Below are 12,699 nucleotides of genomic sequence, written 5' to 3'. Positions count from 1 at the left end.
AGAGAGAGAGAGAGAGACAGAGAGAGACACACAATGAGCCTAGTCCGGTTTCAAAAGGGATTACCCAAACCTGATAGGAAGAAAAGTCTGAGGAAAACTGAACTTTGATTAAATAATTTGGACATAGATGTATAGATGGGTGGGTGGATAGATAGATGTATAGATGGGTGGATAGATAGATGGATAGATGGGTGGATAGATAGATGTATAGATGGGTGGATAGATAGATGTATAGATGGGTGGATAGATAGATGTATAGATGGGTGGATAGATAGATGGATAACAATCACTAGCTTTAACCTTTAAACAGTGTTTGCGAAACAACAACAACCTACGAAGCTTTTTAAGGAACATGCGGATGGCGCGGCAAGGCACACCTGCTCGGTTCTTCCAGGGAACGATTATCAAGATTTACTAAGAACATGTTCTTAGGGTGTCTCCTCTCTAACTGGGACTACTTTTTTGAGCGGGGTGCAAATGATTCGCCAGAACAAGCTCCTTCCTGTTCAGCCGAGACGCTGTCGCTGCGTCCGGAGCTCAGAGCCGCACACGCTGATTGTGATTGGTTTAACCCAAAATTTGACATTTTTGTCCCTTTATCTGATTTTTTAAAAAGTTGTTTAGTTTTTGCATCATCTTACTACCACTAGTTTTACTACTTTCTAAAAAATTCATGTTCCATTACTCTCATTTACATAGATTGTACCTAATATTTGAGTGACAAGAGTGGAAAATATGAATTATTTTGACTAGTAAAGGAATGAAAGTGATCAGTTGTGTTTTTAAAGAGCGCTGGAAGGAACCAAATCCATTTTTTGTGTTAATTTGGTTAAGAAGAAACTCATATTTCCTAATTATAATTCATAATTCCTGCTATTGCACTTCTGGTTAGACCCATACTGCATTTCGTTGCCTTGTACCTGTGTAATAACAATAAAGTTGAATTTAATATTTCAGACATAGACATTTTTTTTTTTATAGGAGGACATCAGGAGGGTTAAAGAAACGCCGACAACCCAGATTTTTCCCTCCTACTCCCAGAATGCATCTGTGGTATAGCCCGACCTCACGCCACCGTGCCGTGGCGATGGAGTAATGTAGCGGGACATGCGAGACTACCCGTGTCCTCACCAGCAGCTGCAGCAGGCTGTCCTTGTCCTGCAGACACAGCGCCTCCTGCTGCTGCACCCGGTCCCGGCAGCGAGCCACGCCGTCGGCCACCAGCGCCCCGACGCCGCCGACGAAGGACTCCACGGTAACCAGGGCGCCGTTCAGCGCCGCCTCGTTCATCACGCGCACGCCGTCTGCACAGAGAAGAAGAAGAAGAAGAGAAGCTCTCAGACGCTACAACACCTGCACCACCTAAAAATGTCCCGGTTTCAATCACTCACCACGGCTCTGAGTAGATTTAATTACCTGCATTTGGATTTTATCTTATGTCTTCTCTGGCTAAACTTCCATCTCTATACTATACTTTTGCTATATTATTTAATTAAATATTCTATTTAATTTCAAGTCACTTCTTCACTCATATATGGAACAAACTCCCCAAAAACCTGCAGGTCTGCTGCTACTCTCGGTTCTTTTAAATCAAGGCTGAAGACCTTCCTTTAAAAGGATGATGTTCATGTCTTTAATGTTTAATTTCTTACACTGCGCTGTAACATTTACTCTTATTTTATTAGATTTTTAACTGCTTATTCTTGTGTTTTATCTGTTTAATTGATGTTGTGTAAAGCACTTTTAATTGCCCTGTCGCTGACATGTAATAATGTAAATAAAGCTGCCTTGCCTTGCGTTATTTAACTGAATATACAACATTGCAATGGCATTTTTTAGCACATCCCTGGTCTTCAGAAGACTAACACTTCAGATTTTATCGACCCTGCTAACTGCTCCTCTAGCAGGACCCTGGTCTGGGACCCTGGTCTGGGACCCTGCAGCTCCCTGGTCTCACCGATGGCCTGCGAGTAGCTGCTGAGCATGCGGTGGTGCTGGTCTCCGTGCTGCTGAATGCAGCGCTGCATGCTGCTCAGCGCCCCCTCCATCCGCTGAGAGAAGCTCTGCTGGATCTCACTGTTGTGCTGCTCCACCTGCGAGGTTGGAACGTTGAATATGGCGACAGAGACGTTACTTGTGATAATTAAACTGATATTTATATTATATTTACTTACATTTTAGCATATTATTTAAGCAGTTGCACAGTTTGCTTTCCAATCCTGCACATATTCAAATATTTTTTTTTATTCCTATTATTATTTCATGTATGTATGTATGTATATTTTTCCTAGCATTTCATTTCTATTTATATTCTGTGCTGTGTGACTGATTTTGCTGATGTAACACCGTAATTTCCCATTTTTCTTGGGATCAATATCTATCTACCTACATATCTATCTATCTACCTACATATCTATCCATCTACCTACATATCTATCCATCTACCTACATATCTATCTACCTACGTATCTATCTACCTACGTATCTATCTACCTACGTATCTATCTACCTACGTATCTATCTACCTACATATCTATCTACCTACGTATCTATCTACCTACATATCTATCTACCTACATATCTATCTACCTACGTATCTATCTACCTACGTATCCATCTACCTACATATCTATCTACCTACGTATCTATCTACCTACGTATCTATCTACCTACGTATCTATCTACCTACGTATCTGTCTATATTGAAGGGTTCTCAGTTCTGCTGCTTTCAGTGTTCTGCTAAAACTCAACAAACTGCTCGTTGAATTTAAAACAATTTAAACTAATTTTACCCATCATACTTTTGTGGCTAACGCACCGCCTATGGAGAAGGAGCTCATACAACCACACTTAAAAACATCTGAACTGTCCCTTTAAATGAAACCAATCCTTTGTTTTACTTTTACTTACTTAACCCTTGTGTTGTCTTCCCGTAAACCATGAAAAAACTCATTATAAATCGCTTTTTACCTACATTTAAGTCGGTTTTTCAATGTTGTGGGTGCTTTAATAATTGTAATGTAACGCTTATTTCGACTGACAATTTTTTTGCTACAAAAAAACAATTAACTGTAAACGGACACACACACACACACACACACACAGTGCTTCAACATTTAGATACAGGGGTCTTTAAAACACAGCTCCTGAATGTCACATTATTACCCCGAGCCCTCCGAGGTCCCAGCTTCTGATTAAGTCTAACCTGAACATGTTTTTGGGAAACATGCATATTCCAAACTTAACACTTTGCATGAGCTAAGAAAGCCGTTTTTAAGCTTTGTGGACAAAGCTAAGTTGCTTTAGGAGACTTTTCTCAATCTGATATTTCTTCACTTGTTGTGAAAAAAACCTCATGTGCAATCGAATATTACAAAACACACACAGCTACATTGCATTCATTTTCAACCTGTGCTTCTACTTTAAAGTACAGATGTTTCTTTAAACCTTGCACTAGATCCTCAGTGTCACAACATCACCCCGGGCCCTCCGAGATCCGGGACTCTGATTAAGTCCGGTTCAGACTAACGTAGGGCTTGGCCTATCAATGCTGACATTTATAGACCAAAACATGTGAGGAGTCATGTTTTCACAACATTGCATCTCCAAAACTAAAACTTCTCATCACCTAAAAAAGCAGTTAAAACAGATAAGTTGTTAAAAAATAAATAAAAAGGGAAGTTGTTTCTTAAGTTGATCTAAAAAAAGAACCCAAATATTGAGATGCGTGGTTTGCACATGACAGCGTCCGTGTGGTGCCGGTTTAAAAAGGATTGTCTGACCTTTTTCTTGCGGTCCAGCTTGTCGTGCAGACCCATCACGTCACTGGTGCTGGCGTCCACGGTGCTCAGCAGCTGCACACACACACACACACACACACACACACACACACACACACACACACACACACACACACACACACACACACACACACACACACACACACACACACACACACACACACACACACACACACACACACACACACACACACACACACACACACACACACACACACACACACACACACACACACACACACACACACACACACACACACACACACGACAAACGTTCAACAATACACAGAGGCTGCTGCTGAGACGTTCTCCACACAAACAATAACATACAATCTTGAAACAACTGCATTCAGTTTATTTAAGAAGTGGACAGCGAAAATAAATAGCAGGATTACATGATACACGGGTTAAAAATGCGAGAATGAGCCAAACGGCTGTTTTTCGTCTGTAGTCCAGTGGCCTTGTTGTTAACAAGGCTTTTTTTTTTTTTTTTTTTTAAAGACAAAGAAACAAGAAAGACAACAACAAAAAAACACAGCAGAACTCAAGATAAAACAGAGCAAAGTGTGGAAAGATAAGACAAGACACAGCTTTTAAGAGCAATAAAATAACATGTGACCTTCCAGACTGATGGTACTGATTAAGTGTGTAAATCCCACGATATTATATTGATTTGATATTTGCTGATATGACAGCATGAGGCTGCTGCTGAGAGCTCCAAGATGCTCCAGTGCAAGCCATGTGTTTGTCAGCGTTGGGGTACCTTCTTGCTGTTTTACATTACCTGGTGTATAGATTCATGTGTAAGGTATCTACGTCAGAAAATGACATAATCCCTGTTTTGGCTAACCGTGCACGCAGTTCTGTGAGATTCTCCTCCAGACTGTGGAGCCATTGGCGAACATGTCAGTTTGTTGGACACTGAACATTGTGGAAGGCTCTGTGTTTTGTATATATTTTGTTTGTGTATGTTCTTATTGTGACATGGATCCCCCTGGGTCTGAAATAAAGGAAATAATTAAAGTCTCACGATACAATTTTGAATAAATTCAGGGTCTGCGACCATTAGGCCAACTTAGAAGTTACATTTATAGCAACTTAAAAATGATTTGACAGTTTTAGTTCCACCCTTCATCCATAAGGTGGACTCGATACGTGGATCTGGATCGATGGGTTAGACCCCTAGAACTAATAAAACTGAGTTTACACACCGCTGACGGGAAACCAGATGCAAAACCTTCTCTGTAAGAAGAGATGCTTCAAGAGATAATAATAGTATGGAAAGCACTGAGAAAAGGGAACAGAAAAAGAGAAGAAAGCTAAATCAAACTAGCCAACATCTAAATAAAGTCCATCGGAACATGAACACACACTCAAACTCAGGGTGATGCATGTGAAAGGGGGACGTTAGTTAGCATCCGTAGACCTGGTCTGTACCTGTCCTGCCGTGTTGTAGAGAGACTCCTGGACGACGGAGAGCTCCGAGCAGACGAACTCCTCCTGACTCAGCTTCTCTTTGGTCAGCTGCAGGTCTTTGCTGGTTTCCTCCAGCCTGACATGGACACAGGAACATGTATAAACAATAATAAAAACACTCCTGCAGTCTCATCTCAACCGGTACGCAAAAAAAAAAACAATCCCTCACATCTGATGCTTCTCGTCCAGGTCTACGGTGCACTGCTCCAACCGGGTTTTACTGTCCATGAAGAGCTCCGTCACCTGCACAGAGGAACCAAGTCATGGTCATTACAGGCACCGTTAAAACCGGGGTTACAAAGTGCTTTACAAACGATAGAAGAAGAAAAGACAAATATTACAACGCAACGATAAGAGGCATCTCTATTCCAAAAGGGAGCATAAATATAGTCTGAAGTGAGACCAATCAAAGCCTTGTAGAGGAGGATGATCTTGTACTGAAGTTAAAGAAGAAAAGGGAATCATCTCGCATGCTTTAACGCAGAGGTCTTCAACAGGGGGTCCGCGACCCCTAGGGGGTCCGCGGAGGTACTGCATGGGGGTCGCGAAAGTTTTGGTTGATTAGACTTTTTTTTTTATATTCCCCCACCCCCTGCAATTTTTTCCACTAATTGAAATGTCTTTAAATCCACATTAAGATGACTTCAACACACTGTAGTAAACAGATAAATGGAGGCAGAAGATGTCTTTCAGTCATCAACGCACACATTCAGCGACACACAGGAGCGCTTTCATGCTGGGCACCGTTTCATCCACAACACCTTTAAAAATGTCCGTTTCAATAGCTTTTATGCATGATTACATGCAATTGACAGACATTGTTGATCTTGGCAGGTATCAGTTTATTGTGTTATGTCATGTTTATAAAAGGCAGTGGCATGGCCACCCGACTCACCGGGCCTCGCACATGTTCAAAATAAAAACATGAATATATGAACCTGTGTATTATTTGAGTGTCTTAGTATATTGAATGCACAATAACAAGGTACATTTACACATTACACTATAGGACCAGTTTGATATAACACAATTTTATATTTTATACAATATATATAATTAGGGGGTCCCCGCTCCATCTCGCCATCACTTTGGGGGTCCTTGGCCTGGAAAACGTGGAAGACCCCTGCTTTAACGTCTATCACCATCTTTTGCTGGGTTGCCATGGCAACATCAGTAGCGTCAAGCAAAACCCCGTCAGGGTGAATAGACGTCCCGGTCTGACCGGGGCCGCCCCCCACAATCTCCACGACAAAGAGCCTATCGGGACCCGGTCCCAGCACCTGGCGTAGCCGGTTCTTATCTCTAGACCAGCGCTACGTTGGTGCTGAGGTGGAACCCGTGTTCTCGGCCCAGAACCGGGTTTATTTGGGTGGAAAAGCAAAGAACCGGTGCAATATCTGGCACCGACCCCGAACCAGCACCAGAACTGCCTTGGTGGAAAAAAGACATACAAGACCACGAAGGAGGCCAGGTCTTAGGTCTTAGTCCTAGTGCTGTTAGCTCACGTCTGTGACAGCAGAGGGCGCCATCTCAACGGAGTCCCTAACGTTAGCCTAGCGGCTAACGACAGGCTCGAGAGAGAGTCGGTGAACACCACTAACGAGCTGACGGAGTCTGTGGTGATCAGACTCTGGATTATAGAAGCTCAGGGCTCGGGTACCTTCTTGATCTCCTCCTCCATGGCAGCGATCCGGTCGGAGTACTCAGACGTGTGCTCCTCATGAGAGGTGATCTGACCCAACATGGTCCTGAGAGAGAGAGAGAGAGAGAGAGAGAGAGAGAGAGAGAGAGAGAGAGAGAGAGAGAGAGAGAGAGAGAGAGAGAGAGAGAGAGAGAGAGAGAGAGAGAGAGAGAGAGAGAGAGAGAGAGAGAGAGAGAGAGAGAGAGAGAGAGAGAACACAGAAAGAGACACACACAGAAAGCAAAGAGAGAGACACACACACACAGAAAGAGAGAGAGATTAATTTATATCCGTTACAGCAGAACAGAATATAGAAGCCGCATCCAGCATCTCAAAAGGCTAACGACACACACACACACACACACACACGAGATCTTAAACAGAGAGTCTGGGACCCTTAGGGGGTCCTCAGAGTCAGTGCAGGTTTTTATAGATTAAAATGAATATGTCTTAACATGAATCTAATATATTAGCAAATATAAGTCTCCCCTGATGACAGACTTCCTGGCCCATAGGTCCAGGTCCACGGACAGTTCACCCTGAGACCTCAGTGTGACACATGTAGTGCACGTGCAATATTTAAAAGAGGATTTCATAATCACGCCCACAATATTTTAAAAGCTTACTATTCTATGCACTAGAAAGGTCTGTATAAAGGCTTTAGTGTAGGCCCAGCTTAATATGTGACTTAATTTTAAATATACAGTATATAGAAGAGGGTCCCTGCTGTGTCTCTTTATCAGTTTAGGGGTCCTTGGTTTAAAGCTTAATTTTAAATATACAGTATATAGAAGAGGGTCCCTGCTGTGTCTCTTTATCAGTTTAGGGGTCCTTGCCTTAAAGCTTAATTTTAAATATACAGTATATAGAAGAGGGTCCCTGCTGTGTCTCTTTATCAGTTTATGCAGAACTACTGGCTGAGACCCAGTTTAACAAATAAAACGTAGAGGTCCGTCTCTGGTGCTTTGATGCGACCTACTCGTAGTTCTCTGCAGACAGATAGACTCCGTTCTTGTCCCGAGTGGCGGCCAGATCTCGCTTCAGACGCTCGATTTCCTCCGTGTATTCCTGAGAGGACACAAGCACAAGTCAGCATTTCCCCTTAAAGTTGTTTAAATGTGTTGTTGTGACTTCACAGTTTGACTCAAAGACACTTTCCCAGCATGCAGCAGTTCCCTTGGCCTGTCCCTTTAAGACCCGTGTACCTTTATGAGCGTCCTCTTGGTGAGTTTCTGGTTGACCTCGGGTTTGTTCATGATGTTCTTGGCTCTGCTGGCGTACTCCAGCGTGCTCAGAGTCTCCTGCACAGACAGAACCAGCACCGCATCAGACAGAACCAGCACCACATCAGACAGAACCCTCACAACATCAGACAGAACCACCCACACAACATCAGACAGAACCCTCACAACATCAGACAGAACCACCCTCACAACATCAAACAGAACCACCCTCACAACATCAGACAGAACCACCCTCACAACATCAAACAGAACCACCCTCACAACATCAAACAGAACCACCCTCGCAACATCAAACAGAACCACCCTCGCAACATCAGACAGAACCACCCTCGCAACATCAGACAGAACCACCCTCGCAACATCAGACAGAACCCTCACATCATTAGACAGAACCACCCTCACATCAGACAGAACCCTCACATCATTAGACAGAACCACCCTCACATCAGACAGAACCACACACACACAACATCAGACAGAACCACACACACACATCAGACAGAACCACCCTCACAACATCAGACAGAACCACCCTCACATCATTAGACAGAACCACACACACAACATCAGACAGAACCACACACACACACCACATTAGACAGAACCACCCTCCCAACATTAGACAGAACCACACACACAACATCAGACAGAACCACACACACACACAACATTAGACAGAACCACCCTCCCAACATTAGACAGAACCACCCTCCCAACATTAGACAGAACCACACACACACAACATCAGACAGAACCACACACACAACATCAGACAGAACCACACACACACACAACATCAAACAGAACCACCCTCACAACATCAGACAGAACCCTCACAACATCAGACAGAACCCTCAGATCAGACAGAACCATCACATCATCATGTACATATATTGAATCAGAGGAGCAACGTGCACAACAACAACAACAACAACGTATCCACAGAACGTACCTCCAGGTTGCTGGAGGAAGGCGACACGGTGGCGATGATGGAGGTTTTTGTTCGACCCCCGAGGGAGTCCTGCAGGATTCTGGTCAGCTTAGATTCCCTGTGGGGGGGGGGAGAGAGAGATGATTGTTTTGGGCACTTTTAGGTTGTTTTTGTTTGTTTTTTGTTTATAGGACAGCTGAAGAAATTAAAGGGGAAAGAGACGGGGAAGGAAGAGCAAAGGGTTGCAGGTCTGAGTGGAACCCGGACCAGCTGCGTCGAGGAGCAGACCTCTGTATATGGGCGCCCCGCTAGGCCTGCATGATTAAACGTTATAAAATCATGATCTCGATTCACGCTGTTCACAATTTGATTTTTAAATCCTTGTAAATTCCCGAGTGTGGTCTAGACCTGCTCTATCTGTAAAGTGTCTTGAGACAAATAAAATTGAATTGAAATAACTAAGATTTTCCTTAAATCTCACATTTTTCTCACTATAACTCTAGAGCTACCATGCGAATAATCTGAGCTACCAGATGAGTTATTAGACCCGAGTTCCCTCTGTGTGGCCCTCACATCCCTGGATGTGAGGCCTCTTCTCCTCTGCAGGACTCTGATTGGACGTCACTAATGTGACTCTACCTGTTCGGGATGTGAGGTCACTAATGAGACTACCTGCACGGGATGTGAGGTCACTAACGTGACTCTACCTGTACGGGATGTGACATCACTAACGTGACTCTACCTGTACGGGATGTGAGGTCACTAACGTGACTCTACCTGTACGGGATGTGACATCACTAACGTGACTCTACCTGTACGGGATGTGAGGTCTCTTCTCCACCAGGGCGGTGATCACGCGGCCCAGCGTCAGCAGCGATTGGTTGATGTTTCCCGCCTCACGAGCTCGTTTGTCCACCGCACCTGAACGCCCGATGTTCTCACTGCCGGCGAGATCCACCTGGGGGGGGGGGGGAGGAGTGAGAATCTATTGCTGACAACAGAGTGTTTTATGGTGAGTCCTCATTATTAAATAGTCAACACTGATTAGTAGTTCTTAGTTATGGTGACAGTGGTTCTGTCTGATGTTGTGTGTGTGGTTCTGTCTGATGTTGTGTGTGTGGTTCTGTCTGATGTTGCGAGGGTGGTTCTGTCTAATGATGTGAGGGTTCTGTCTGATGATGTGAGGGTTCTGTCTGATGTTGCGAGGGTGGTTCTGTCTGATGTTGCGAGGGTGGTTCTGTCTGATGTTGCGAGGGTGGTTCTGTCTGATGTTGCGAGGGTGGTTCTGTCTGATGTTGCGAGGGTGGTTCTGTCTGATGTTGGTATTAGTAGACTAGTAGTAGTTCAGGATGTGAACAGCAATGAGTTTTAATCACAGGACTCCAAATATATAGAAATCTAACCGGATTAGGGATGCAAAATGGAGCAATTGGGGGAAAACTTGTTCTTTAACTCTTAAAAAGTTTCTACTAAATGATAATCTTTACATGTGGAGCTTTTTAAAATCAACATTTCAAGAAGTAATTCATAAAAAAAGTTGTTGTTTTTTTTACAACAAAACAAAGAAATAAAGACTTTCTGGTGTGTAAAAATCTAATAATAGAGGTAAGAAAAGGGGGAAAACATGTTTTACAGATATTAAACAGCTCAAAAAGGAGGTTCAAGCTCAATTACAGCTCCGGAGAGGCTTGTTGAGTACATGAACTACTTTAAACGGGTCGTATTTATCCTGAAAGATTACCAGGTTGAGTTTCCCGATCTTCACCAGTTCTTCTCCGTCCAGAGTGATCTCTTTCATGTGAATGGTGACGGAGAACACCGAGTGGGAGCGACTGCACAGAGAAACAACAACAACACATCAGCAGAGGTGGTGAAACAGAGGGAGGAAATCTGGAAGACATTAGACCAGATTGTAGAAGAAGAAGAAAAAGAAGAAGAAGAAGAAGAAGAAGAAGAAGAAGAAGACATTGGGATCGACCAATCATCAGGGCTAATATTTGGCAGTTTCAAGATTATCTGTGTTTTATTTTAATGATAACCTATATCATTAAAGTGCTCATATGACGCTTTTTCCCTGTCCTTTATTGTGTTATATATCTTTTTTGTGCATGTTATAGGTTTAAAAAAGCCCAAAGTCCACCCCAAAGGGACTCACTTTGTAACACACACAAACTCTGCTCCTGACTGGCTAGTAGTCCTTACCTAGGTCCTGTCAGGGTCCTCATACTCTGCTCCTGACTGGCTAGTAGTCCTTACCTAGGTCCTGTCAGGGCCCTCATACTCTGCTTCTGACTGGCTAGTAGTCCTTACCTAGGTACTGTCAGGGCCCTCATACTCTGCTTCTGACTGGCTAGTAGTCCTTACCTAGGTACTGTCAGGGCCCTCATACTCTGCTCCTGACTGGCTAGTAGTCCTTATCTAGGTACAGCGCATGTGTGACTCCCAACAAAATATTGAAAAGAAGTGAGATGTCTCACTCTGAAGCTAAAACAGAGAGCTCAACACACAGGGTGAAAAGAGGAGCTGCAGCAATGTGCAGTATGACAAATATACGGGGTTTAAAAACAAAAACACAGAAACCTATTCTGGTACGACGTAAAAAACAACAATAATGAACATGAACATTTATGAGCCTTTTAATTAATTAAAAGTGCGCTATTGTTGTTCCGCTATGGCTCTCTCCTTATTCGTTTCCCTTCCATTTCCTATTCTTTACTTTGTGTATTTATTTCTATCCTGTTTATATTTAATGTGTATTTTTTTTATGATTTGTTGTGCTACACTGAGCTGAAGTGAATTTCCCCATGGTGGAATAAAATAGTCATTTAAAATCAATAGTCTATATTATCCTAAGCTGTCAGCAACCCTAATGATTGCTTAAAGCATTGAAACCAAAAGCATATTTGTTACAAATATCGATTATCCGTTTCCTTAACTACAAATTATCAATATTGTCCCCAATAAGACAGTATTGGTCGACCCCTGGTACACATCGCTCATAGCAGGTTGTGCAGAAGGAGTCCTGATGTGTGCGATAGAGTGTTAACCTGGAGTAGGCGTTCATGAGCGTGGAGGCCGTCCTCCTCTTGGCCGATCCTCTCTCCAGGATGTGGTAGACTTCGTCTTTGTTGTGCACGGTGATCTCCTCCAGACCCTTCACCACCACGCCGCGCTATACACACACAAACACACACACACACACAACAACACGGAACACAGAGGGAAGAGGAAAACAATGTCAACAAAACGCATCAATACGCAGAAACGTGGCCATTTATTCTGCATCTTTACGGATCTGTGAGAGCCGTCGGAAACACCAACAACTGTTGGTCATTAAAGGAGTAGTTCCACATTTTGGGAAATACATTGTTGTTGTTGTTATGATGGGGAAGAAAATTAGGCAAAGTTAAAGGAAAGTAAATATTTTATTGACGCTAATATCAGACAGGGTTTTCTCCATTTGAATAGATCTGAAAAAGTGAGGTTTTCATACAGGGGCATAAGTATACACCCCCCTATGTTAAAATACAGGGGCATAAGTATATACCCCCTTATGTTAAAATACAG

General features: G+C 43.2%; 1 protein-coding gene across 1 annotated transcript in view; it reads right to left on the bottom strand.

Annotated features, from left to right (window-relative positions):
• kif11 (kinesin family member 11) overlaps positions 1–12,699 on the bottom strand; it is a 25,187-nt gene that overhangs the window by 8,895 nt on the left and 3,593 nt on the right. Inside the window, exons 3-15 of the mRNA XM_034898454.1 lie at positions 12,424–12,427; positions 12,180–12,304; positions 10,874–10,964; positions 9,945–10,090; positions 9,154–9,250; positions 8,163–8,258; positions 7,937–8,025; positions 6,937–7,024; positions 5,446–5,519; positions 5,238–5,352; positions 3,783–3,854; positions 1,958–2,093; positions 1,132–1,304 (exon numbers count right to left, since the gene is read on the bottom strand). Coding sequence (XP_034754345.1) covers positions 1,132–1,304; positions 1,958–2,093; positions 3,783–3,854; positions 5,238–5,352; positions 5,446–5,519; positions 6,937–7,024; positions 7,937–8,025; positions 8,163–8,258; positions 9,154–9,250; positions 9,945–10,090; positions 10,874–10,964; positions 12,180–12,304; positions 12,424–12,427 — 1,306 coding nt within the window. The remainder of the gene's footprint in view (positions 1–1,131; positions 1,305–1,957; positions 2,094–3,782; positions 3,855–5,237; positions 5,353–5,445; positions 5,520–6,936; positions 7,025–7,936; positions 8,026–8,162; positions 8,259–9,153; positions 9,251–9,944; positions 10,091–10,873; positions 10,965–12,179; positions 12,305–12,423; positions 12,428–12,699) is intronic.

This window comes from Etheostoma cragini, chromosome 17 (genome assembly GCF_013103735.1).
Source record: "Etheostoma cragini isolate CJK2018 chromosome 17, CSU_Ecrag_1.0, whole genome shotgun sequence".
Taxonomy (NCBI): Eukaryota; Metazoa; Chordata; class Actinopteri; order Perciformes; family Percidae; genus Etheostoma; species Etheostoma cragini.
This window is presented reverse-complemented; position numbering and strand designations above follow the sequence as displayed.